This window comes from Triticum urartu, chromosome 5 (assembly GCF_003073215.2).
Source record: "Triticum urartu cultivar G1812 chromosome 5, Tu2.1, whole genome shotgun sequence".
In the NCBI taxonomy this organism is placed as follows: domain Eukaryota; kingdom Viridiplantae; phylum Streptophyta; class Magnoliopsida; order Poales; family Poaceae; genus Triticum; species Triticum urartu.
Window position 1 is genome coordinate 622,340,210 of NC_053026.1, and position 24,713 is coordinate 622,364,922.

General features: G+C 44.6%; 1 protein-coding gene and 1 long non-coding RNA gene across 4 annotated transcripts; both read left to right on the forward strand.

The window, feature by feature from the left end:
* Positions 1 to 16,807: 16,807 nt before the first annotated feature.
* LOC125511346 lies at positions 16,808 to 19,086 on the forward strand. Of its 2 annotated transcripts, none has more exons than XM_048676693.1 (2): positions 16,808 to 17,055; positions 18,304 to 19,086. In XM_048676693.1, exon 2 carries the CDS (start codon positions 18,350 to 18,352, stop codon positions 18,917 to 18,919), a length of 570 nt encoding a protein of 189 aa, XP_048532650.1. In that variant the 5' UTR covers positions 16,808 to 17,055; positions 18,304 to 18,349; the 3' UTR covers positions 18,920 to 19,086. The 2 variants fall into 2 exon arrangements, with proteins under 2 accessions (XP_048532650.1, XP_048532651.1); XM_048676694.1 differs by having other exon boundaries at positions 16,808 to 16,940.
* Positions 19,087 to 20,746: 1,660 nt separating this feature from the next.
* Positions 20,747 to 24,096, forward strand: LOC125511348. Of its 2 annotated transcripts, XR_007284949.1 has the most exons (5): positions 20,747 to 21,189; positions 21,273 to 21,385; positions 22,690 to 22,918; positions 23,189 to 23,286; positions 23,851 to 24,095. It is a non-coding gene; the product is annotated as an uncharacterized LOC125511348 (long non-coding RNA). The 2 variants fall into 2 exon arrangements; XR_007284948.1 differs by having other exon boundaries at positions 20,747 to 21,385; positions 23,851 to 24,096.
* Positions 24,097 to 24,713: the final 617 nt, after the last annotated feature.

Below are 24,713 nucleotides of genomic sequence, written 5' to 3' on the forward strand. Positions count from 1 at the left end.
GTAATCTCTATCCAGGATAGGAGATGAACTCAGGCAGGCACACACAAAGCACACAAGAACACACAGAGCTTTTGGTGGCAACGCACTTCTGCGGCTTTTCTCTTGTTCTTTTTTTTTGCTTAATCAAACAAACTGATTACAACTCCTTTTAAAGGGGAGCAAACGTACCGACCAAGCCACACACCGGCTTGCTCCGATTTCTACTCACCACTACCCACACGCACACACGTTGAGTCACTGCCACGAAGGAGCTAGTCCACAACGGCACCGCGATCCGCTTCTCTAGCTCCACGTCCATCTGATCACGACTTGGCTACTGGGACTCCACACTACACGGGTGCATGCAGCTTCACACTAACAGAACGACCACTAAGCTAGTTCTTGACTAAATCTAACTAGTACTTGCATGTACTCACAACTCCTGGTTCACTTGACTGACGATCAGGTCTCACCTCTGTTAATCCATCAGTCCACTTCACCATGATGGCATGCATCGCTATACTAGACTCAGACTCAACAAACTCAAACAGAAATAAAACATAATAAACTCCTAAACAACAAGATTAACACCAACAATCACCCCCTTAATCTTGTTGTCTTTTATCGGGAACTCCCATGCCGTAGCATCACAGCAGCCCCGGCTCGTCGTCGGCTGTCGCGGCAGCAAGAAGCGCCCGCTGCTTCCTTGGCTCGGTGCAGTCCTTGGAGTAATGCCCGTACTCTTGACAGTTGTAGCAACGCACCTTGCGTATGTCGAAGTTGCCCTTCTTCTTGCCGGTGCCGCTGCGGTGGCGAGCAAGCCACTCCTCCTTCGTGAGGAGCAGGCGACTCCCACCACCCTGGTCGTAGTTGCTGGCGCCCTCGTCTAAGTCGCTCCGGTTCTCCGCCGTTTTGAGCCTTCCCACAAGCTCTTCCATGGACATGGTTTTAAGATCAAGAAGCTGTTCAATGGCAATGGCTACCTGGGTATACTTGGACGGCACGATGCGGAGAAGCTTCTTCACGACCTTCACCTCGTCGAGGTTCTCACCGAGCGTGCGCAGCTTGTTGGCGATCCCGTTCATGCGCATGGCGAGCTCATCGAGGGTCTCCCCGCTCCTCATGCGGACGACATCAAACTCCTTGAGAAGAGTCTGCGCCTTGGCCTCATGGACGCGGGCATCGCCGACCCGCATGATCTTGATGGCATCCCATGCCTCCTTTGCCGTCGCCTTCACGGCAAGCGTGGAGTGCATCTCCTCCGGCACGGCTCGCAGAATTGCCGCAAGCGCCGCCCTGTCCTGGCTGAATGTCCCGCCTCCCTCGATGGCGTCCCACACGCGTTGGGCCTCCATGTTCACCTTCATGATCAGCGACCACTCGAAGTAGTTCGTCGCCGTCAGCGGCGGGTAGACGACGGTGCTGCTGGCCTGGTGGACGACCTCCTGCTGCACCACCACCTCGCGGCAGCCACGCCGCGTCGGGCTCCGGCCTCGGCGCACCACCGACGAGGCCGAGACATGGCGGCGACCCGGCGACGGAGTGCGTGAACCTTCAGTCACCATGGCTCTGAATACCAAATGTAATCTCTACCCAGGATAGGAGATGAACTCAGGCAGGCACACACACAGCACACAAGAACACACAGAGCTTTTGGTGGCAACGCACTTCTGCCGCTTTTCTCTTGTTCTTTTTTTGCTTAATCAAACAAACTGATTACAACTCCTTTTAAAGGGGAGCAAACGTACCGACCAAGCCACACACCGGCTTGCTCCGATTTCTACTCACCACTACCCACACGCACACACGTTGAGTCACTGCCACGAAGGAGCTAGTCCACAACGGCACCGCGATCCGCTTCTCTAGCTCCACGTCCATCTGATCACGACTTGGCTACTGGGACTTCACACTACACGGGTGCATGCAGCTTCACACTAACAGAACGACCACTAAGCTAGTTCTTGACTAAATCTAACTAGTACTTGCATGTACTCACAACTCCTGGTTCACTTGACTGACGATCAGGTCTCACCTCTGCTAATCCATCAGTCCACTTCACCATGATGGCATGCATCGCTATACTAGACTCAGACTCAACAAACTCAAACCAGAAATAAACATAATAAATCCTAAACACAAGATTAACACCAACGCGGGCAGTTCCATTACTTCCACGTCCGCGGGCAGGAAGTGGCGAGGGGCGGAGCGGAGCGTGAGCTGCATCTTCCCCGCAGTGCCCTGAATGCCGCGGAGTTTTACCGGGCTGGAAGTGCAACTATCCCTAGGTGGTTTTGGTAATTCATAACAACATATAGCTCATTGAGCTAATGCTATTCCAAGATGACTATTTCAGGAAAGCTCAATGATTGGCATGGCATGGATGTGAAAGTGGAACCCTCAAAATGCTAAGGACAAAAGGTTGGCTCAAGCTCAAAAGCTCAAGACTCTTTTTTATATTTTAGTGATCCAAGATCACATTGAGTCTTTAGGAAAAGCCAATACTATCAAGGAGGGATGAGGTGTTGCTTAATGAGCCTCTTGCTTTATGTGCTTAGTGATATGCTCCAAAACCCTCAACTACTTTCCCATATCCACATATGACCTAAACCCTAAGCCAAACTCGGTCCTACCGATTCTTCTATCCGGCGCCACCGAGTTTCACTTGTCATAAGCCACTGCCAAACCCTAGCAATTCGGTTCTACCGATAGGGATCTCGGTCTCACCGAGATGGGATTGCAAACTCTCTGTTTCCCTTTCGTATTTTCGGTCTCACCGAAAGAGCGGATCGGTCCCACCGAGATTGCAATGTAAACTCTCTGTTTCCTTTTTGTAACTTTTGGTCTCACCGAAAGAGCAAATCGGTCCCACCGAGTTTGCCTGACCAACTCTCTGGTTAGCTTATTACCAAAATCGGTCTCACCGAGTTTGTGTAATCGGTCTCACCGAGATTACGTTATGCCCAAACCCTAACCATATCGGTCCTACCGAGTTGCATGTCAGTCCCACCGAAAATCTCTAACGGTCACTAGGTTTACTTTTCGGTCCGACCGAGTTTGTTGATTCGGTCCCACCGAGATTGGTAAATTGTGTGTAACGGTTGGATTTTGTGTGGAGGCTATATATACCCCTCCACCTCCTCTTCATTCGTGGAGAGAGCCATCAGAACACATACATTCCAACTCATTGTTCTGAGAGAGAACCACCTACTCATGTGTTGAGACCAAGATATTCCATTCCTACCATATGAATCTTGATCTCTAGCCTTCCCAAGTTGCTTTCCACTCAAATCTTCTTTCCACCAAATCCAAATCCTATGAGAGAGAGTTGAGTGTTGGGGAGACTATCATTTGAAGCACAAGAGCAAGGAGTTCATCATCAACACACCATTTGTTACTTCTTGGAGAGTGGTGTCTCCTAGATTGGCTAGGTGTCACTTGGGAGCCTCCGACAAGATTGTGGAGTTGAACCAAGGAGTTTGTAAGGGCAAGGAGATCGCCTACTTCGTGAAGATCTACCGCTAGTGAGGCAAGTCCTTCGTGGGCGATGGCCATGGTGGGATAGACAAGGTTGCTTCTTCGTGGACCCTTCGTGGGTGGAGCCCTCCGTGGACTCGCGCAACCGTTACCCTTCGTGGGTTGAAGTCTCCATCAACGTGGATGTAGGATAGCACCACCTATCCGAACCACGGGAAAAACATCCGTGTCTCCAATTGCGTTTGAATTCTCCAAACCCTTCCCTTTACATTCTTGCAAGTTGCATGCTTTACTTTCCGCTGCCTATATACTCTTTGCATGCTTGCTTGAATTATGTGTATGATTGCTTGACTTGTTCTAAAATAGCTAAAATCTGCCAAGAACTAAAATTGGGAAAAGGTTAAGTTTTTATTTGGTCAAGTAGTCTAACCCCCCCTCTAGACATACTTTCGATCCTACAAGTGGTATCAGAGCTTTGGTCTCCATTTGCTTTGATCTCCATAGCTTTTGGTGGTCATAGCCTTGGTTTCACAACCTAGGAGAGTATGGCGTCTAGCGAGGGAAATTATCACCGTAGAGGTCCTTACTTTGATGGTACTAATTTTGCTAGTTGGAAGCATAAAATGAAAATGCATATTCTTGGACATAACCCCGCCGTTTGGGCTATTGTGTGTGTTGGTTTGCAAGGTGACTTCTTTGATGGGAGAGAACCGAACCGTGAAGCTACCGCGGATGAGTTGAAGATGTTGCAATACAATGCTCAAGCTTGTGATATTCTCTTCAACGGATTGTGCCCCGAAGAATTCAACAAAATCAGCCGTCTTGAGAATGCAAAGGAAATTTGGGACACTTTGATTGATATGCACGAAGGTACCGACTCCGTCAAGGAATCCAAGTTGGATGTGCTTCAAAGTCAATTGACAAGTTCAAAATGAAGGATGGTGAAGGTGTCGCTGAAATGTACTCTAGGCTTGCTCTCATCACAAATGAGATTGCCGGCTTAGGAAGTGAAGAGATGACCGATAGATTCATCATCAAGAAGATTCTAAGAGCCTTGGATGGAAAATATGATACCGTGTGCACATTGATCCAAATGATGCCCAATTACAAAGATCTCAAGCCAACGGAGGTGATTGGAAGAATTGTTGCTCATGAGATGTCACTTAAGGATAAAGAGGAACTTCACAACAAATCAAGTGGTGCCTACAAAGCCTCATGTGAAGCCCCTACATCATCAAGTGAGAAACAAAACTTCAATGAAGAATTGAGCTTAATGGTGAAGAACTTCAACAAGTTCTACAAGAGTAGAAGCAAAGATAGAAGCTTCAAGTCAAGGTCCTACAATGACAAAAGATCTTCTAGTCGAGAGCGAAACTGCTACAATTGTGGAAGACCCGGACACTATTCCAATGAGTGTACGGCTCCCTACAAGAGAAGAGAAGATTCTCCAAAAAGAAGAAGCAGAATCACCACCAAGAGAGAGAAGGAGTAGGATGATCGTTATGAACGAAGATACTCACGGAGAAGCAAGGATTCGGAAAGGAAGGAAAATCATCAAGGAGCTACACAAACGAAGACATCAAGCTCATGTTGGTGAATGGGTATCCGGCTCCGACTCCGACAGCCACTCCGAGAGAAGTTATCACTCGACTCCGAATATACTCAAGATGAAGGTGTTGCCGGTCTAGCACTTGTGTCAACCAACTCCTGACATATTTGACTCACCAAATGAAGGAATTGGAAGATGCTTCATGGCCAAAGGTCCTAAGGTAACACCCGAGTATGTTGATTTCAATAGTGATGAAGATGACTTGTTAGGTGATGATTTTGCTTGTTGACAACTCTAGTGATGAATACTATGATGAAAGACCAATTAATCATGCTAATCAAGATAAAACGAATGACAATGATAAGGAGAAGATTGAGGCTCTAACTAAAGAACTAAAAACTCTTAAGTTAGCTCATGACACTATCTTCGAAGATCATCGAGAACTTTTAAGAGCTCATGAGAAATACGCTTTGAAAAGCTCAATCTTGAGCAAGAGCATGAGTTCTTAAAGGCAATCAATGATGATCTCCGCAAGAAAAGTTCTTCTTACATTGCCAAGCGTTTACTCTTATCCACTTACATGCCTCAAGTCAAGTCTAGTAACAAGAAAGATTCTTCCTCTAGTAGTAACAATGATCATGCTAAATCCAATATTGTTGCTTCTAGTAGTTCTCTTGATTCCACTAATGATTCTCTTAGCCAAGTTACACTTGAGCAAGAAAATAGCTTATTGAAGGGAATTATAGAGAAAGGAGTGTACAAAAGCCTTGCCGGGAGTAAGCAATTCGAGGAAATTGTGCGCAAGCAAGGAATGCACCGGAAGAATCAAGGTGTTGGTTTTGAACGAAAGTTCAATGCCAATGGAGTTGAGTGGGAAGAAGATCAATACCCCAAGACAAAGTTTGTTCCCAACAAAGAGAAGTATGATATCTTAGGGCAAGTAAGATGATCTTGACAAAGGGAATTGCATACGGGGTTGATTGAATCCTCGACATCGTGGTTCATCCGATGAGATCATCGTGGAGCATGTGGGAGCCAACATGGGTATCCAGATCCCGCTGTTGGTTATTGACCGGAGAGTCGTCTCGGTCATGTCTGCTTGTCTCCCGAACCCGTAGGGTCTACACACTTAAGGTTCGGTGACGCTAGGGTTGTGAAGATATGTATATGCAGTAACCCGAATGTTGTTCGGAGTCCCGGATGAGATCCCGGACGTCACGAGGAGTTCCGGAATGGTCCGGAGGTAAAGAATTATATATAGGAAGTGCTGTTTCGGCCATCGGGACAAGTTTCGGGGTCACCGGTATTGTACCGGGACCACCGGAAGGGTCCCGGGGGTCCACCGGGTGGGGCCACCTATCCCGGAGGGCCCCATGGGCTGAAGTGGGAGGGAACCCAGCCCATAGTGGGCTGGGGCGCCCCCAAGGGCCCATGCGGCTAGGGTTGGGGGAAACCCTAGGGGGGCGCCCCCTTGCTTGGGGGGCAAGCCCCCCACCCTAGGCCGCCGCCCCTAGTAGATCCATCTACTAGGGCCGGCGCCCCCCCCCATGGCACCCCTATATATAGTGGGGGAGAGGAGGGACTTCATACCTGCCCCTGGCGCCTCCCTCTCTCCCCGTTACGTCTCTCCCTCGTAGTATAGGCGAAGCCCTGCTACTGTGACGCCCTGCATCCACCACCACGCCGTCGTGCTGCTGGATCTTCATCAACCTCTCCTTCCCCCTTGCTGGATCAAGAAGGAGGAGACGTCTCCCGTCCCGTACGTGTGTTGAACGCGGAGGTGCCGTCCGTTCGGCGCTTGGTCATCGGTGATTTGGATCACGTCGTGTTCGACTACATCATCACCGTTCTTTGAACGCTTCCGCACGCGATCTACAAAGGTATGTAGATGCATCCGATGACTCGTTGCTAGATGAACTCCTAGATGGATCTTGGTGAAACGAGTAGGAAAATTTTTGTTTTCTGCAACGTTCCCCAACAGTGGCATATGAGCTAGGTCTATGCGTAGTTCTTCTTGCGCGAGTAGAACACAATTTGTTGTGGGCGTAGTGTTGTCAACTTTCTTGCCGCTACTAGTCTTATCTTGCTTCAACGGTATTGTGGGATGAAGCGGCCCGGACCAACCTTACACGTACGCTTACGTGAGACCGGTTCCACCGACTAACATGCACTAGTTGCATAAGGTGGCTGGCGGGTGTCTGTCTCTCCCACTTTAGTCGGATGCGGATTCGATGAACAGGGTCCTTATGAAGGGTAAATAGTTGACAATCACGTTGTGGCTTTAACGTAGGTAAGAAGACGTTCTTGCTAGAACCTAATTCAGCCACGTAAAACTTGCAACAACAATTAGAGGACGTCTAACTTGTTTTTGCAGCAAGTGGTTCGTGATATGATATGGCCAAAGTTGTGATGAATGATGAATGATCTATCTGTGATGTATGAGATGTTCATGCTATTGTAATAGGAATCACGACTTGCATGTCGATGAGTATGACAACCGGCAGGAGCCATAGGAGTTGTCCTTATTCTTTTATATGACCTGCGTGTCATTGAGAAACGCCATGTAAATTACTTTACTTTATTGCTAAACGCGTTAGCCATAGTAGTAGAAGTAATAGTTGGCGAGCAACTTCATGGAGACACGATGATGGAGATCATGATGATGGAGATCATGGTGTCAAGCCGGTGACAAGATGATCATGGAGCCCCAAGATGGAGATCAAAGGAGCTATGTGATATTGGCCATATCATGTCACGTTTATTATATGATTGCATGTGATGTTTATCATGTTTTGCATCTTGTTTACTTAGAACGACGGTAGTAAATAAGATGATCCCTCATAATAATTTTAAGAAGTGTTCCCCCTAACTGTGCACCGTTGCGACAGTTTGCTGTTTCGAAACACCACGTGTTGATCGGGTGTTTTATTCAGACGTTCACATACAACGGGTGTAAGACAGATTTACACATGCAAACACTTAGGTTGACTTGACGAGCCTAGCATGTACAGACATGGCCTCGGAACACAGGAGACCGAAAGGTCGAGCATGAGTCGTATAGAAGATACGATCAACATGAAGATGTTCACCGATGTTGACTAGTCCGTCTCACGTGATGATCGGACACGGCCTAGTTAACTCGGATCATGTAATACTTAGATGACTAGAGGGATGTCTAATCTAAGTGGGAGTTCACTAATAATTTGATTGGATGAACTTAATTATCATGAACTTAGTCTAAAATATTTTACAATATGTCTTGTAGATCAAATGGCCAACGTAGTCCTCAACTTCAACGCGTTCCTAGAGAAAACCAAGCTGAAAGACGATGGCAGCAACTATACGGACTGGGTCCGGAACCTGAGGATCATCCTCATAGCTGCCAAGAAAGATTATGTCCTACAAGCACCGCTAGGTGATCCTCCCGTCCCACAGAACCAAGACGTTATGAACGCTTGGCAGACACGTGTTGACGACTACTCCCTCGTTCAGTGCGGCATGCTTTACAGCTTAGAGCCGGGGCTCCAAAAGCGTTTTGAGAGACATGGAGCATATGAGATGTTCGAAGAGCTGAAAATGGTTTTTCAAGCTCATGCCCGGATCGAGAGATATGAAGTCTCCGATAAGTTCTTCAGCTGTAAGATGGAGGAAAACAGTTCTGTCAGTGAGCATATACTCACTATGTCTGGGTTGCATAACCGCTTGTCTCAGCTGGGAGTTAATCTCCCGGATGATGCGGTCATTGACAGAATCCTCCAGTCGCTTCCACCAAGCTACAAGAGCTTTGTGATGAACTTCAACATGCAGGGGATGCAAAAGACCATTCCTGAGTTGTTCTCAATGCTGAAATCAGCGGAGGTAGAAGTCAAGAAGGAACATCAAGTGTTGATGGTCAATAAAACCACTAAGTTCAAGAAAGGCAAGGGTAAAAAGAACTTCAAGAAGGACGACAAGGAGGTTGCCGCGCCCGGCAAGCAAGCTGCCGGGAAGAAGCCAAAGAATGGACCCAAGCCCGAGACTGAGTGCTTTTATTGCAAGGGAAGCGGTCACTGGAAGCAGAACTGCCCTAAACACTTCGCGGACAAGAAGGCCGGCAAAACAAAAGGTATATGTGATATACATGTAATTGATGTGTACCTTACTAGTGCCCGTAGTGGCTCCTGGGTATTTGATACCGGTGCAGTTGCTCACATTTGTAACTCAAAGCAGGGGCTGCGGAATAAGCGGAAACTGGCAAAGGACGAGGTGACGATGCGCGTCGGGAATGGTTCCAAGGTCAACGTGATCGCCGTCGGCACGCTACCTCTATATCTACCTTCGGGATTAGTTTTAAACCTTAATAATTGTTATTTAGTGCCAGCTTTGAGCATGAACATTGTATCGGGATCTCGTTTAATTCAAGATGGCTACTCATTTAAATCTGAGAATAATGGTTGTTCCATTTATATGAGAGATATGTTTTATGGTCATGCTCCTATGGTGAATGGTTTATTCTTTATGAATCTCGAACGTGATGCTACACATGTTCATAATGTGAGTACCAAAAGATGTAAAGTTGATAATGATAGTCCCACATACTTGTGGCACTGCCGCCTTGGTCACATAGGTGTCAAACGCATGAAGAAGCTCCATGCTGATGGACTTTTAGAGTCTCTTGATTATGAATCATTTGACACGTGCGAACCATGCCTCATGGGTAAAATGACCAAGACTCCGTTCTCAGGAACAATGGAGCGAGCAACCAACTTATTGGAAATCATACATACTGATGTGTGCGGTCCAATGAGTGTTGAGGCTCGCGGTGGCTATCGTTATGTTCTCACCCTCACTGATGATTTGAGTAGATATGGGTATATATACTTAATGAAACACAAGTCTGAAACCTTTGAAAAGTTCAAGGAATTTCAGAGTGAGGTTGAAAATCAACGTGACAGGAAAATCAAGTTTCTACGATCAGATCGTGGAGGAGAATACTTGAGTCACGAGTTTGGCACACACTTAAGAAAATGTGGAATAGTTTCACAACTCACGCCGCCTGGAACACCTCAGCGTAACGGTGTGTCCGAACGTCGTAATCGCACTCTATTAGATATGGTGCGATCTATGATGTCTCTTACTGATTTACCGCTATCTTTTTGGGGCTATGCTTTAGAGACTGCCCCATTCACTTTAAATAGGGCTCCGTCGAAATCCGTTGAGACGACACCGTATGAATTATGGTTTGGGAAGAAACCTAAGCTGTCGTTTCTAAAAGTTTGGGGATGCGATGCTTATGTCAAGAAACTTCAACCTGAAAAGCTCGAACCCAAGTCGGAAAAATGCGTCTTCATAGGATACCCTAAAGAAACTGTTGGGTATACCTTCTACCTCAGATCCGAAGGCAAGATCTTTGTTGCCAGAAATGGATCCTTTCTAGAGAAGGAGTTTCTCTCGAAAGAAGTAAGCGGGAGGAAAGTAGAGCTTGATGAAGTATTGCCTCTTGAACCGGAAAATGGCGCGACTCAAGAAAATGTTCCTGAGGTGCCTACACCGACTAGAGAGGAAGTTAATGATAATGATCAAGATACTTCTGATCAAGCTCCTACTGAAATTCGAAGGTCCACAAGGACACGTTCCGCACCAGAGTGGTACGGCAACCCTGTCTTGGAAATCATGTTGTTAGACAACGGTGAACCTTCGAACTATGAAGAAGCGATGGCGGGCCCGGATTCCGACAAATGGCTGGAAGCCATGAAATCCGAGATAGGATCCATGTATGAAAATGAAGTATGGACTTTGACTGACTTGCCCGTTGAATGGCGAGCCATAGAAAATAAATGGATCTTTAAGAAGAAGACAGACGCGGATGGTAATGTGACCATCTATAAAGCTCGACTTGTCGCTAAGGGTTATCGACAAGTTCAAGGGGTTGACTACGATGAGACTTTCTCACCGGTAGCGAAGCTAAAGTCCGTCCGAATCATGTTAGCAATTGCCGCATTCTACGATTATGAGATATGGCAAATGGACGTCAAAACGGCATTCCTTAATGGTTTCCTTAAGGAAGAATTGTATATGATGCAGCCGGAAGGTTTTGTCGATCCTAAGAACGCTGACAAGGTGTGCAAGCTCCAACGCTCGATTTATGGGCTGGTGCAAGCATCTCGGAGTTGGAACATTCGCTTTGATGAGATGATCAAAGCGTTTGGGTATACGCAGACTTATGGAGAAGCCTGCGTTTACAAGAAAGTGAGTGGGAGCTCTGTAGCATTTCTCATATTATATGTAGATGACATACTTTTGATGGGAAATGATATAGAACTCTTGGACAGCATCAAGGCCTACTTGAATAAGAGTTTTTCAATGAAGGACCTTGGAGAAGCTGCTTATATATTAGGCATCAAAATCTATAGGGATAGATCGAGACGCCTCATAGGTCTTTCACAAAGCACATACCTTGATAAGATATTGAAGAAGTTCAATATGGATCAGTCTAAGAAGGGGTTCTTGCCTGTGTTACAAGGTATGAAATTGAGCTCAGCTCAATGTCCGACCACGGCAGAAGATATAGAAGAGATGAGCGTCATCCCCTATGCATCAGCCATAGGTTCTATTATGTATGCCATGCTGTGCACCAGACCTGATGTAAACCTTGCCGTAAGTTTGGTAGGAAGGTACCAAAGTAATCCCGGCAAGGAACACTGGACAGCGGTCAAGAATATCCTGAAGTACCTGAAAAGGACTAAGGAAATGTTTCTCGTTTATGGAGGTGACGAAGAGCTCGTCGTAAAGGGTTACGTCGACGCTAGCTTCGACACAGATCTGGATGACTCTAAGTCACAAACCGGATACGTGTATATTTTGAATGGTGGGGCAGTAAGCTGGTGCAGTTGCAAGCAGAGCGTCGTGGCGGGATCTACATGTGAAGCGGAGTACATGGCAGCCTCGGAGGCAGCACATGAAGAAATATGGGTGAAGGAGTTCATCACCGACCTAGGAGTCATACCCAGTGCGTCGGGGCCGATCAAGCTCTTCTGTGACAACACTGGAGCTATTGCACTTGCCAAGGAGCCCAGGTTTCACAAGAAGACAAGGCACATCAAGCGTCGCTTCAACTCCATTCGTGAAAATGTTCAAGATGGAGACATAGAGATTTGTAAAGTACATACGGACCTGAATGTAGCAGATCCGTTGACTAAACCTCTCCCTAGAGCAAAACATGATCAACACCAGAATTCCATGGGTGTTCGATTCATCACAATGTAACTAGATTATTGACTCTAGTGCAAGTGGGAGACTGTTGGAAATATGCCCTAGAGGCAATAATAAAAGCATTATTATTATATTTCCTTGTTCATGATAATTGTCTTTATTCATGCTATAATTGTGTTATCCGGAAATCGTAATACATGTGTGAATAACAGACACCAACATGTCCCTAGTAAGCCTCTAGTTGACTAGCTCGTTGATCAACAGATAGTCATGGTTTCCTGACTATGGACATTGGATGTCATTGATAACGAGATCACATCATTAGGAGAATGATGTGATGGACAAGACCCAATCCTAAACATAGCACAAGATCGTATAGTTCGTTTGCTAGAGTTTTCCAATGTCAAGTATCTTTTCCTTAGACCATGAGATCATGTAACTCCCGGATACCGTAGCAGTGCTTTGGGTATGCCAAACGTCACAACGTAACTGGGTGACTATAAAGGTAGACTACGGGTATCTCCAAAAGTGTCTGTTGGGTTGACATGGATCAAGACTGGGATTTGTCACTCCGTATGACGGAGAGGTATCACTGGGCCCACTCGGTAATGCATCATCATAATGAGCTCAAAGTGACCAAGTGTCTGGTCACGGGATCATGCATTACGGTACGAGTAAAGTGACTTGCCGGTAACGAGATTGAACGAGGTATTGGGATACCGACGATCGAATCTCGGGCAAGTAACATATCGATTGACAAAGGGAATTGCATAACGGGGTTGATTGAATCCTCGACATCGTGGTTCATCCGATGAGATCATCGTGGAGCATGTGGGAGCCAACATGGGTATCCAGATCCCGCTGTTGGTTATTGACCGGAGAGTCGTCTCGGTCATGTCTGCTTGTCTCCCGAACCCGTAGGGTCTACACACTTAAGGTTCGGTGACGCTAGGGTTGTGAAGATATGTATATGCAGTAACCCGAATGTTGTTCGGAGTCCCGGATGAGATCCCGGACGTCACGAGGAGTTCCGGAATGGTCCGGAGGTAAAGAATTATATATAGGAAGTGCTGTTTCGGCCATCGGGACAAGTTTCGGGGTCACCGGTATTGTACCGGGACCACCGGAAGGGTCCGGGGGTCCACCGGGTGGGGCCACCTATCCCGGAGGGCCCCATGGGCTGAAGTGGAGGGAACCCAGCCCAATAGTGGGCTGGGGCGCCACCCCTAGGGCCCATGCGGCTAGGGTTGAGGGGAAACCCTAGAGGGGGCGCCCCCTTGCTTGGGGGGCAAGCCCCCCACCCTAGGCCGCCGCCCCTAGTAGATCCATCTACTAGGGCCGGCGCCCCCCCTTGGCACCCCTATATATAGTGGGGGAGAGGAGGGACTTCATACCCCAGCCCCTGGCGCCTCCCTCTCTCCCCGTTACGTCTCTCCTCTCGTAGTATAGGCGAAGCCCTGCTACTGTGACGCCCTGCATCCACCACCACGCCGTCGTGCTGCTGGATCTTCATCAACCTCTCCTTCCCCCTTGCTGGATCAAGAAGGAGGAGACGTCTCCCGTCCCGTACGTGTGTTGAACACGGAGGTGCCGTCCGTTCGGCGCTTGGTCATCGGTGATTTGGATCACGTCGTGTTCGACTACACTACATCATCACCGTTCTTTGAACGCTTCCGCACGCGATCTACAAGGTATGTAGATGCATCTGATGACTCGTTGCTAGATGAACTCCTAGATAGATCTTGGTGAAACGAGTAGAGGAAATTTTTTGTTTTCTGCAACGTTCCCCAACAGTGGTATCAGAGCTAGGTCTATGCGTAGTTCTTCTTGCGCGAGTAGAACACAATTTGTTGTGGGCGTAGATTTGTCAACTTTCTTGCCGCTACTAGTCTTTTCTTGCTTCAGCGGTATTGTGGGATGAAGCGGCCCGGACCAACCTTACACGTACGCTTACGTGAGACCGGTTCCACCGACTAACATGCACTAGTTGCATAAGGTGGCTGGCGGGTGTCTGTCTCTCCCACTTTAGTTGGAGCGGATTCGATGAACAGGGTCCTTATGAAGGGTAAATAGAAGTTGACAAATCACGTTGTGGCTTTAACGTAGGTAAGAAGACGTTCTTGCTAGAACCCTAATTCAGCCACGTAAAACTTGCAAACAACAATTAGAGGACGTCTAACTTGTTTTTGCAGCAAGTGGTTCGTGATATGATATGGCCAAAGTTGTGATGAATGATGAATGATCTATATGTGATGTATGAGATGTTCATGCTATTGTAATAGGAATCACGACTTGCATGTCGATGAGTATGACAACCGGCAGGAGCCATAGGAGTTGTCCTTATTCTTTTATATGACCTGCGTGTCATTGAGAAACGCCATGTAAATTACTTTACTTTATTGCTAAACGCGTTAGCCATAGTAGTAGAAGTAATAGTTGGCGAGCAACTTCATGGAGATCATGATGATGGAGATCATGATGATGGAGATCATGGTGTCAAGCCGGTGACAAGATGATCATGGAGCCCCAAGATGGAGATCAAAGGAGCTATGTGATATTGGCCATATAATGTCACGTTTATTATATGATTGCACGTGATGTTTATCATGTTTTGCATCTTGTTTATATAGTGGGGGAGAGGAGGGACTTCATACCCCAGCCCCTGGCGCCTCCCTCCCCCCCGTTACGTCTCTCCCTCTTGTAGCATAGGCGAAGCCCTGCTACTGTGACGCCCTGCATCCACCACCACGCCGTCGTGCTGCTGGATCTTCATCAACCTCTCCTCCCCCTTGCTGGATCAAGAAGGAGGAGACGTCTCCCGTCCCATACGTGTGTTGAACGCGGAGGTGCCGTCCGTTCGGCGCTTGGTCATCGGTGATTTGGATCACGTCGAGTACGACTACATCATCACCGTTCTTTTGAACGCTTCCGTGCGCGATCTACAAAGGTATGTAGATGCATCCAATGACTCGTTGCTAGATGAACTCCTAGATGATCTTGGTGAAACGAGTAGGAAATTTTTTGTTTTCTGCAACGTTCCCCAACAAGTAGCGTTAAATCTATTGTTCTGAAAGATTCCTTTGTTAATCTATCAACATCAAAGTGTAAGGCTGCCAAAAATTTAGTGTTAGAGAAACTACTAACGAGGATGAAAGACGAGTACATCAAGGTCTTTGGTTACGAGGTAGAACTAGTAAGAAGCAATCCCGGGAGTACAATTCTTGTTGGCTTGAACCCTGAGAACAGAGGGCAAAGTGTTTTCCAAAGGTTACATGTGTGTTCAACGCTATGAAACATGGGGAAAAATATTTCATCATGTAATAAAAATATTCTAAAATATCCATTCAGAATTTTTGGGTTTTCCTTTTACTTTTTTCATTTCAATTTTTTAAAAGTGAACATATCTTAATTCCCTCTCTATTTTAAATACATGTTCATTTACTAAATGCAAGAACATTGTTTAAATTCGTGAATATTATACCAAATACATTAACAAATTTTGAAATTCATTATGTTTTAAAACAATCATCAAGTTCTTTCAAATGCATGAACATTTTTCATATTCATGAATATTTTTAGCTATTTTGTTTTTTCAAAACAAATCATGCACATTTTTGTAAATTGCCAACATGTCTTTGGAAATCGAAAATATTATAAACTTTCGGAATTTTTTATTTCGAGAATATATTTTAAGTAAAATAATTATCTAAATAAAAGAAACAAAAAACAACGATTTATTAGACCGCTTGTTGTAGGCTTTCTACTCGCCACTGAGCGAGGGAAACAGTAGACCTTTCAACCGGGTGAGCGAAGCCTTACTGGGCCTAGCCTGAGCTAGTGTCATCAGGAGCGGTAGCTCCTTTTTTCCCTCATATTTTATTTATTTAAAAATGTTCTAAAGAATCTTGTTTCATCTCGTATGTGTCCGAAACTATTATTATTTTACTTATTCTAATACAATTACATTATTTAAATGTTCTAAAATATCTATTGGTTTTTATCGGTTAGTCTTTTTTGTTTTTTCATTTACTTTTTTGTATCAATTTCTTAAATTTATGTATATGTCTTCATTTTTTATCTGCATTTAATTTTAAAATTCATATTTTTTTAAAAATTTGTGATCGTTTTTTCTAATACATGAACGATTTTTAAATTTTTATTTTAAAATTTGTGACTTTCTTTCAAATGCGTTAACATTTTCAAATTCATGAATATTTTTTCCCAATTCGTGATTTTTTTTCGGGTTTAGAATATATTCTGAAACTGCCGACATTTTTTTGGATTTACAAAATTTTCAAAATGTTATGAATTTCCTTCTTTCATGAACATTTTTGAAATATAATGATTTTCTAAATCTGTTAAAAAATATTAAACTGGTAATTACTGGCTTTTAAATAGCTAGTGATCCAGATGATTGAGGGAAGCGCTAGACCTTCGAAGTGACTGAGCGAAGCGTTAGTGGGTTGCTGCCGAGCTAGTGTGAGCACGAGCGCCATCTCTGATTTCTTGTGCCTGGACCAAGCCTGGCCAAATGGGCCGGCCCGGCCCGGCACGGCACGGCCTGGGTTAAACGGGCCAGGCACGGCTCTGTGCTTTTTACCCCCGAACCCCTCTTGCCCTCGCCCGCCTCCGTCTCTCCCCCGCACTCCATCGCCTCGCCGCCGTTACCCGCAACCTGTCTATCGACCCAATCAGCATCACCCGACGCCTCGTCCTCTCCAGATCTTACGCCCGCCCGCCCGCACTTGTACATCCCGATCAGCTTGGAGTTCCGATTGGTTGGTAGGCGCGGCGCTGGTTCGTAGGTCTCGGATCCAGCCAGCGTGGTCTCCCTCCGGAGTTGCTCGTTCCGATTGTGGTTGGTAGGCGCTTAGGGTTCATAGGTCTCGGATCCAGCGCCGTCTTGTATCCTTTCCTGCCTGGCTTTGAGTATTCATTCGTATGAGGAACCCTACCTCGACTAGGATAGTAGGATTTAATTAGTTAGGGTTTGTTTGTTTGGTAACACCACCTAGCTAGGGTTCGATTATCCGTAATAAGGAATCAATCTGACGTTTTAGTTAGGGTTTGCTTGGTTGGCTGTGGTCAGATTTTGGTTTCTCAAATGGTGTATGAATTCTTCAACTGTGCCTGTCGCGATTTTGGGCGGAAATTGATGATTTCGGGGGCGAAATCCGAGGGATTTTGTGGATGAAAGATGGGGAAACTTGGGGAAATGCTAGATCCACTCGAAACCAAGCAAATCCATGGATCAAAATCAACAAAACTTCATCATGCCAACAAATCACAAAAAAAAATTGGGGCTATTTTTGGTGGGGAAGTTTCAAATTAGGACGAAAAACAACAAAATCAAGCTAGAAAACGAATATTAATTTGGATGGAATTCATGCTATGTTGTTCGATTTCAGTTTATGCCAGAATGTTAATTTTTTTGTTTTATCAACTGTGTTTGAGCGTAGTAGATTTGTTGCATATTCATGTTCTAGCTCTGTTTGGATAGGTAACAATATTTTTTGGGATCCTAAAATATTTATGCACAGGCAGCACTTAACCTGTAGTCATATGCGCTGCTTTCCAGCTCTGTTGTTTGGAAGTTTATTTATTTTATGTGATACTAATATTTGCCAATGATGATGTATCTTTTGCCAACCAACCAATCTCTAGTCTTCTTCTTGAGGAGTTCTGTAAATGCTGGTTTGGTTTTCTGTCCTCACTATGCCCTTGCACATGGGATGCAATTTTTTATTTCCCAGCTGTTTAGTTTTTGTTTCCTTTGATGGTGAGGCATTAATTCTGGAGATGCAATTTTCTTGCTCACAATAATACAATGAATGATGGCATCTCTATGGTACTTTGAACCAAATTATATATATTCCCTCTGTTAATTATTTTTCTGTTTTGGGTGATTGAGTGTATTCATTCATTTTGTTTAGTTGCCTATCAGTATAGTACATGGTTGAATTGCTGCTTTCACTTCATATTAATAACTATTCTGTCGCACAATGCAAATATATACATGCTGTCCTAACTAATTAAGTAGAAGCTTGGATTGGTGCTGTATGGTCTCTTCCTGGCATTAAATTCTCCTCTGTTTCTGCTGTCTGTACCAGGTAGCAGCAACCCTTCTGCTGCAGCCTTCTTCGCCGCCAAAAGGAAATGATGCTCTACGAAATCCACTCCCATGCCCAAATCCAAGACCTGCAGGCCCGCTCCGATGAGCTGGGCCACCCCGAAGACATAATGCATGTGAAGCTTGTCTCTCTGGAGTCGGTGCGCATAGCTTGCGAGTCGTATGAACTCCTCTGCCCGCTGATCAAGGGGTTTGTGTTCTGGGCATGCCCGGAGCTGGAAAACCTCTCGGTCGTGGCACGCCTGTCGCTGGAAATCAAAATGCTCGAGCATGATGCGTTACCCCAGCTCAAGGTTCAGGAAGCCAAGCTGGAACAGGGCGCCCTGGAAGCCCTCCTACTCATGAAGAACTCAGCAATTATGCTCTTAGATCTGAGGAAGCGCTTTATGTTAGCCTTGGGCGTATTGCTTGCCGAGGACGATCTGGTCTTAGCCCAAGTCAAAAAGCTGAGCATAATGCTAAAGGATACTGCTGATCATGTACTCAAAGGTAATGGTAACATTGCCTGGCTTGAGGAGCGTGTCCTGTCGCTGGTCCAGCTGGTCACCGCTGTGTTGGAGACCCCGGTTCGTTTCTGTGATCTTGATGAGTACTGATGAGTAGACTTATCAGCCAGCTCGAGGCTGTTGTGATGAGTATTTCTTAGGGGCGTGGCAAACAGTTTAGAATCAAATGTTGCGATGTATTTCTTGGACCCTCCTTTATGTTTGGGTGTGTTATTAATGGATTTTAAATGATATGTATCTTGGGTAGTGTTTTCTCATTCTGTGCTAGTAGGGTACAACTTGCAATTACTTTCAGTTTTTTTTTGAGAAACATCCATTCTGTGTTTTATTGTACAGTCACATGGAGGTATTCGCTAAAAGAAATATATGCCAGAAGAATATAGTATGTTAAGAAAAGAAATCCCAAATAGAAGTCTTTTAAGAGGTTTCACTAAAAGACTACATACGGATGAATATAGACATACTTTTGAACGTGGATGGATTCATTCATTTTGCTCCGTATGTAGTTTTCTATAAATCTCTTAAAAGACATATTTAAGAACGGGGGGATCTGTGAGTGTCCATGATTAAAGCTTTGCAAATACCATAAACAAAACGTTACCTTGTACTTGAAGCTGAATTGAATTGAAATGTGATTAGCCCCCACCGTGCGCCATCATTCCATCCTCCATATCTCCATTTCCTCTTGTGGCGCCACAGTCCTCAACTAAACTAGGCTGCTCCACGTTGCCATCACCAGCCCCTTCTTTGCCTACCTCCCCCCCTCTCTTGACACGCAGATCTAGTTGCGTCGGTCGTCGCGCAACAATCCTAGCCACGACGAGCTCCACCACCGTGCGGTCCGGGAGCCGCGCCACAGTCCTCAACTAAACTAGGCTGCTCCACCTTGCCGTCACCAGCCCCTTCTCCGCCCACCTTCCCCTTCTTCTGACACGCAGATCTAGTTGAGGACTGCGGCAGATCTAGTTGCGCTGGTCGCCGCGCAACAACCCTAGGCACGACGAGCTCCACCATCGTGTGGTCCGGGAGCCACGCCGCAGCAGCGCACCCTCCAGCCACAGCCCTATGCGCAGACGTACATCGCCTCCCTCTGGCCCAGAACGCAATCTGACGCCGCAGTCCGCGCCCAGCGAGAGGCGGCAGCAAACCTCGCCTTCTCCGTGCGATGCTGCTGCTGCTGTAGGCGTCCCCACCCCCGTCCACTGCTCTCCCCCATCTGGTGTGCAACACCAACGTTTCCTCTCCTCTGACTCATTTTTTTGCAGCAGTGATTTCTCAATGTGTCCTCTGACTCGGTTCTTATTGCAGCAGTGATTTTGTTGGCGAAGGTGTCTAGAGATTTGTTGGTGAAGCTGGCACACAGGCAAGTGATTTCTCCAGTATCTACTTAGCTTCGCTGTGTTCTCAGTTGCTGATGCTTTGCTGTATCAACTCTGGGTGGCTAGTGATGGAAGCATGCAAATGATATCTACTTCTCCCATCTCGCTTGGTCCATTGGAGTACACAAGTATGGTTGAGATTCTCCTCAAAGTGCAGCTTCACATCTTGAATGCATATGATGTTAGATTGTTACAAGTATTGGGACTGAGTGTTTTTCTACGCTATTAATACTAAACCTAGCTATCGTGCAAATGATTCAAATCATCCTGAAATGAGTACAACCGATTCTGCTATAGTCTAACAGAGGTTATTGGCTTTTTCTTTTTGGTGTTGGACACACATAATTGCTACCAAATTACTAATAACTTGACTGACTAAAGATATTAAATTACTTAATTAGTGATATTAAATTTCTTAACTAGTGACATTAAACTTGCCTGACTAAAGGTATCAAATTTGGCCGGTTTCCTAGTGAATTAAGGCTATCATTTCAGATAGCGTACCAAACCTTTTGGCACTTTTTGGGACAACTTCATTGGTAAACCAGATTCACATCATCATATTTTTCTCATATTGACAGTTTCTTTGTAAAGTGAATTTGCTTGTCTTCTTTTCCAATCACCCTCGCTGCTTGTTTTTGCTTGTGGGATTCCCCTGTTAAGGTATTTGTTTTCCAAAGCTAATATTTATTTATGCTTCCAATTCCTAAGGTTAATTCCTTTGTTCCCAGTTTTTAAATGTGTGCAGCGTGAAACCAATGTTGATGACCTCATGGAAAACACTAGGAGATTATATTTATTTATTTATTTTTGCAAAACTGCATATGCCTACTTTGATGTTGATATCAGAAAATTTCAAACTATATTGCAATTTTTGTTTGCACATCCCATTGCCAATGATGCATTTATTCCTATCTGTATCCCACAGCTCTGAACCCCATGCCGATAGCTGCCCGTTTCATTTATTTTGGCATATCCATGGTTTGTTGCTTAATTCTTAACACTATTTTGCCTAGCTTATTCACTTGTTTTGCCTAATTTATAATATATAATTATTTTTGTAGTGCATCGTTGGTTATGACTCCAGCTCGCGCGCCCTCCGTGGATCAGGCATCAACGGTCGCAGTTCTGAGGACGCCACCTCCTCTGGTGCTCTGCATCCATCTTCCCCACTAAGGTGAGCATTGCGCCGTCGTTCTTCCTTTGTCTCCCCCGCGACAACTCAACTATTTTTGCGCATAATTGGGAGTGGATTGGACCTGTTAATTCTTTTGCTCCGTCATTGTTTCGGTAGGCAGATGCATTTTTTGTACAAAAATAATCCAGAGGTGTGGTTTTGGTCCTCTGGAGGCTTACAGTTCTTCCGACGCTGGACTATTGCTTTCAGATTAGCTTGTTACTTTAGCTGGGAATCAGAGATTTTACGGAAGTAATGGTGTTACTTCAATTGTAATACTGTGGAAGCATTTATATAGCTTTTTGTGCTTTTTGCATGTGTTGTGTCTGAGCCGGTGATTGCGAACTGTTTGTATTAGTTTTCTAGCTAGGTAGCACAGCCAAGGCGTCTTTTATGCAAATAAACTGTGTTTATTGCTTCATGTGTTTGTTAGGCAATTTAGTGTCATTTTTGTTAGGCAACATTGTGCTCCTAAATAGGCAGTTTAGCCTTTCGTTACAAATCTGGGTGTGCCTCATGTACTGCATTAGCCAAAAAAACTGCATGGTTATGCAAATATGGAGCATGCTGCATTATCCCAGATTAAATTATGGCATGCTATTCCATATTGTTTCATGTTTTCACAATAAAACTAGAACTAAGAACTAGTTAGCATTATGAAATGATATTGATACACATTAGGCATTAGTATAATTTTTCATTAGGCAAAATTACTTTTATGTCAGGTTAAGAGACATTTATGCATTAGGCAATGATATTGGTATATTCCTTATTCCATAACATAGTTCTATGTTATGGAAAAAAAATACTATTCTGCATAAGAAAAACCAATTTCTCCATCATGGATAGTACTTCACATAATCAGGTGAATAATACAGTTTTGCCTAATATGGACCTAGCAATTTTTTAGACAATATTCTAATAACCACCTGACATCAAGTAGAGTATTTCAATCCTTCATTAAGCAATTATAAGCTCCAAAATACAGTTCCACCATTAAGCAACGAATCTGTATAGTGTTGCATCAGGAAATAGTTAGATTTAGCATTTTAAGTTACATTACCTAGTAACTTAGAAATATATTATCAAGCATCTTATAGTTAGCTTTAGCATTTTTTATATTCATTATTATTGCTTAATCAAGAATACTATTTTTCCTAATCTAGAACCTACTATTGTCTAACACTTAGCACTATTATTGCCTATAATATGAAAAAGTAGCATTCGTAACTTTGATTTGTGTTTCAATGGACCCAACACTCCGCCTCATCCTTCATGCTTGGCTCTTCGGTTTTGTGGCGCAGGTGTGCGTGGTGAGCTGGGCGCTAGTCATGGATGGGGATGTTGCTATCGCTAGGGGCCGCACCGTGGGGTCTCGTCTTTGGTATATCGAGCACCAGCTCCGATAGCTGCACGTTCCACAGGCTACAACAGCTCGGCATGATGTTGTGCGGCGCTTAGCTTCCCATCACAGCCTCCCTCCCTGAGCATCTCTATCCTTTGCACTTCTCTCTTCGAGCACTTCATACACCCGTAAGCCCTATTCCATCTCCATCTAACTACCTCATTGCAAGATGCAATAGCTAGCTAGCTCATTCATGAACTATACTTGCATATTCAGAATTTATAAACTGCTTACATTACGAAGATAATATTGCCTAATTGCCTGAAAAAAATACATTCCACTATAACATTACCATATTTGCTTCATTTGAGCTTCTGATTTCTAAGCATACATGGAAACACTCGGTTGTCCAATTTGTACTCTGATTTTGGCATAACTTGCTTTTATTTCACTTGCAGGCTTCACCTTGACCAAATTCCGTCCTTTGCAGCCCCCCTATCGCACACCTTGGAATGGTGCTTCTGCCTTTTACAGCCCCTAAGACTGCAGATTTTAGGTGAGTCCTCAGCTGGACCTACATGTTTATGCATGGGAGGGGGCAGTAGGGGAGGTGTTGATTTGTTGGCAGCAACAAGGCATTCTAACCAGGCCAGTTCCTCACTATTACTCATTAAGATTAGTATTGCTATTTTTTGACACTGCAGTCTATACTCTTAATTTAGTGTGATTGCTCAATTCAAACTGAAATTATATAACTGAAATACTCACTGGCTGCAATTTCTACATGGTGGAAAGTTTGTTATGATGTCTTTTTATTGCTTTATTAAATCAGTTGCATGGCAACATGTACTTTTTCCTGATAGGCTCAATTGCGTCACATTTGACATGGTTATATACTAGATTTTCAACCATTAGGGATGATCTTGTTTGTAAGGGTCATTTGTTAGGCAATTTAAATGCCACTTATTAGGCAATAATGTTATTTTAAAATGGCAAATTAGCCTTTTTGTTGTAAATCTGGAAGTAGCTCATTAAGATGGTCCCTTGCATGCAACATGTGCTTCTATATCTTGACATGTAGGCAACAAACTTATGACAAATGTTTTTTTTTAACATGCAGGATGCCAAGATGCAGACTATGTACAGTCGAACAGAGAAACAAGATATGTGCCATGTATAGAGAAGAATGTGCAAACCTATGTTTTTCCTAGGGACTAGATGTACATGTTGTGCTTTTTAAAAAAAAAACTGCGGATGCAAATTTGCTTTTGCTAAATGCATTGTCTTTTTTATGAACATATACATGCAGTACCTAAAAGCATTTTTCTGAGACAGATTTGCCTTTTGTTCCTATAATTCGTGCTCGTATCTGGGCCTGGGCTCGCAAGCCGCGAGGGCGGGAAAATTTCTTGCTGCAAGCGCCAACATACAGCCTTAAATAGCATCTTGCCAAAAAAAGAGAATACAATAATGGTATTCTTACCTAAAACGGCAAGGCCGTACCGTAAGACTATAATACGGCCGGCCGTAAGTTAGCCAAGTCCCTAATGCCCTTGTTTTCTGTTTCGCTCTTTATTCCATCCGCAAAAACTTCTCCAAGTTACTTATGCATTTCACTAGTGGCGTATTGACAATCTTAAACTGCATCCTGGTATATGAAACAGTTAATTGAAATGCTTTACAATCTGTTTGTACTTGTAGCATATGGAATTTAATCGTGGTACATCCAAAGGCTCGTGTATCTTATGTATCGAAAGACTTGTGTATCATATGCAATTTAATCATGGTATATGCAAAAATCGCGAGTGTTGATGACCGACACCTAAACGCACCCCGGTGATCGTCAACCGTGGAAATCGCTCTGGGACCCCAAAACGGTGAGTAATAGTCCACGAAACGGCCAGAATCGGCCAAAACTGTGATTGTTGCTGACCGACACGTAAGCGCACCTTAGGGTTCAACAACCATGAAAATCGTTTCAGG

What these genes read in the sequence shown, in the direction of transcription:
- LOC125511346 (XM_048676693.1), top strand. Translation starts at nt 18,350, where the DNA reads ATGATGCTCTACGAAATCCACTCCCATGCCCAAATCCAAGACCTGCAG.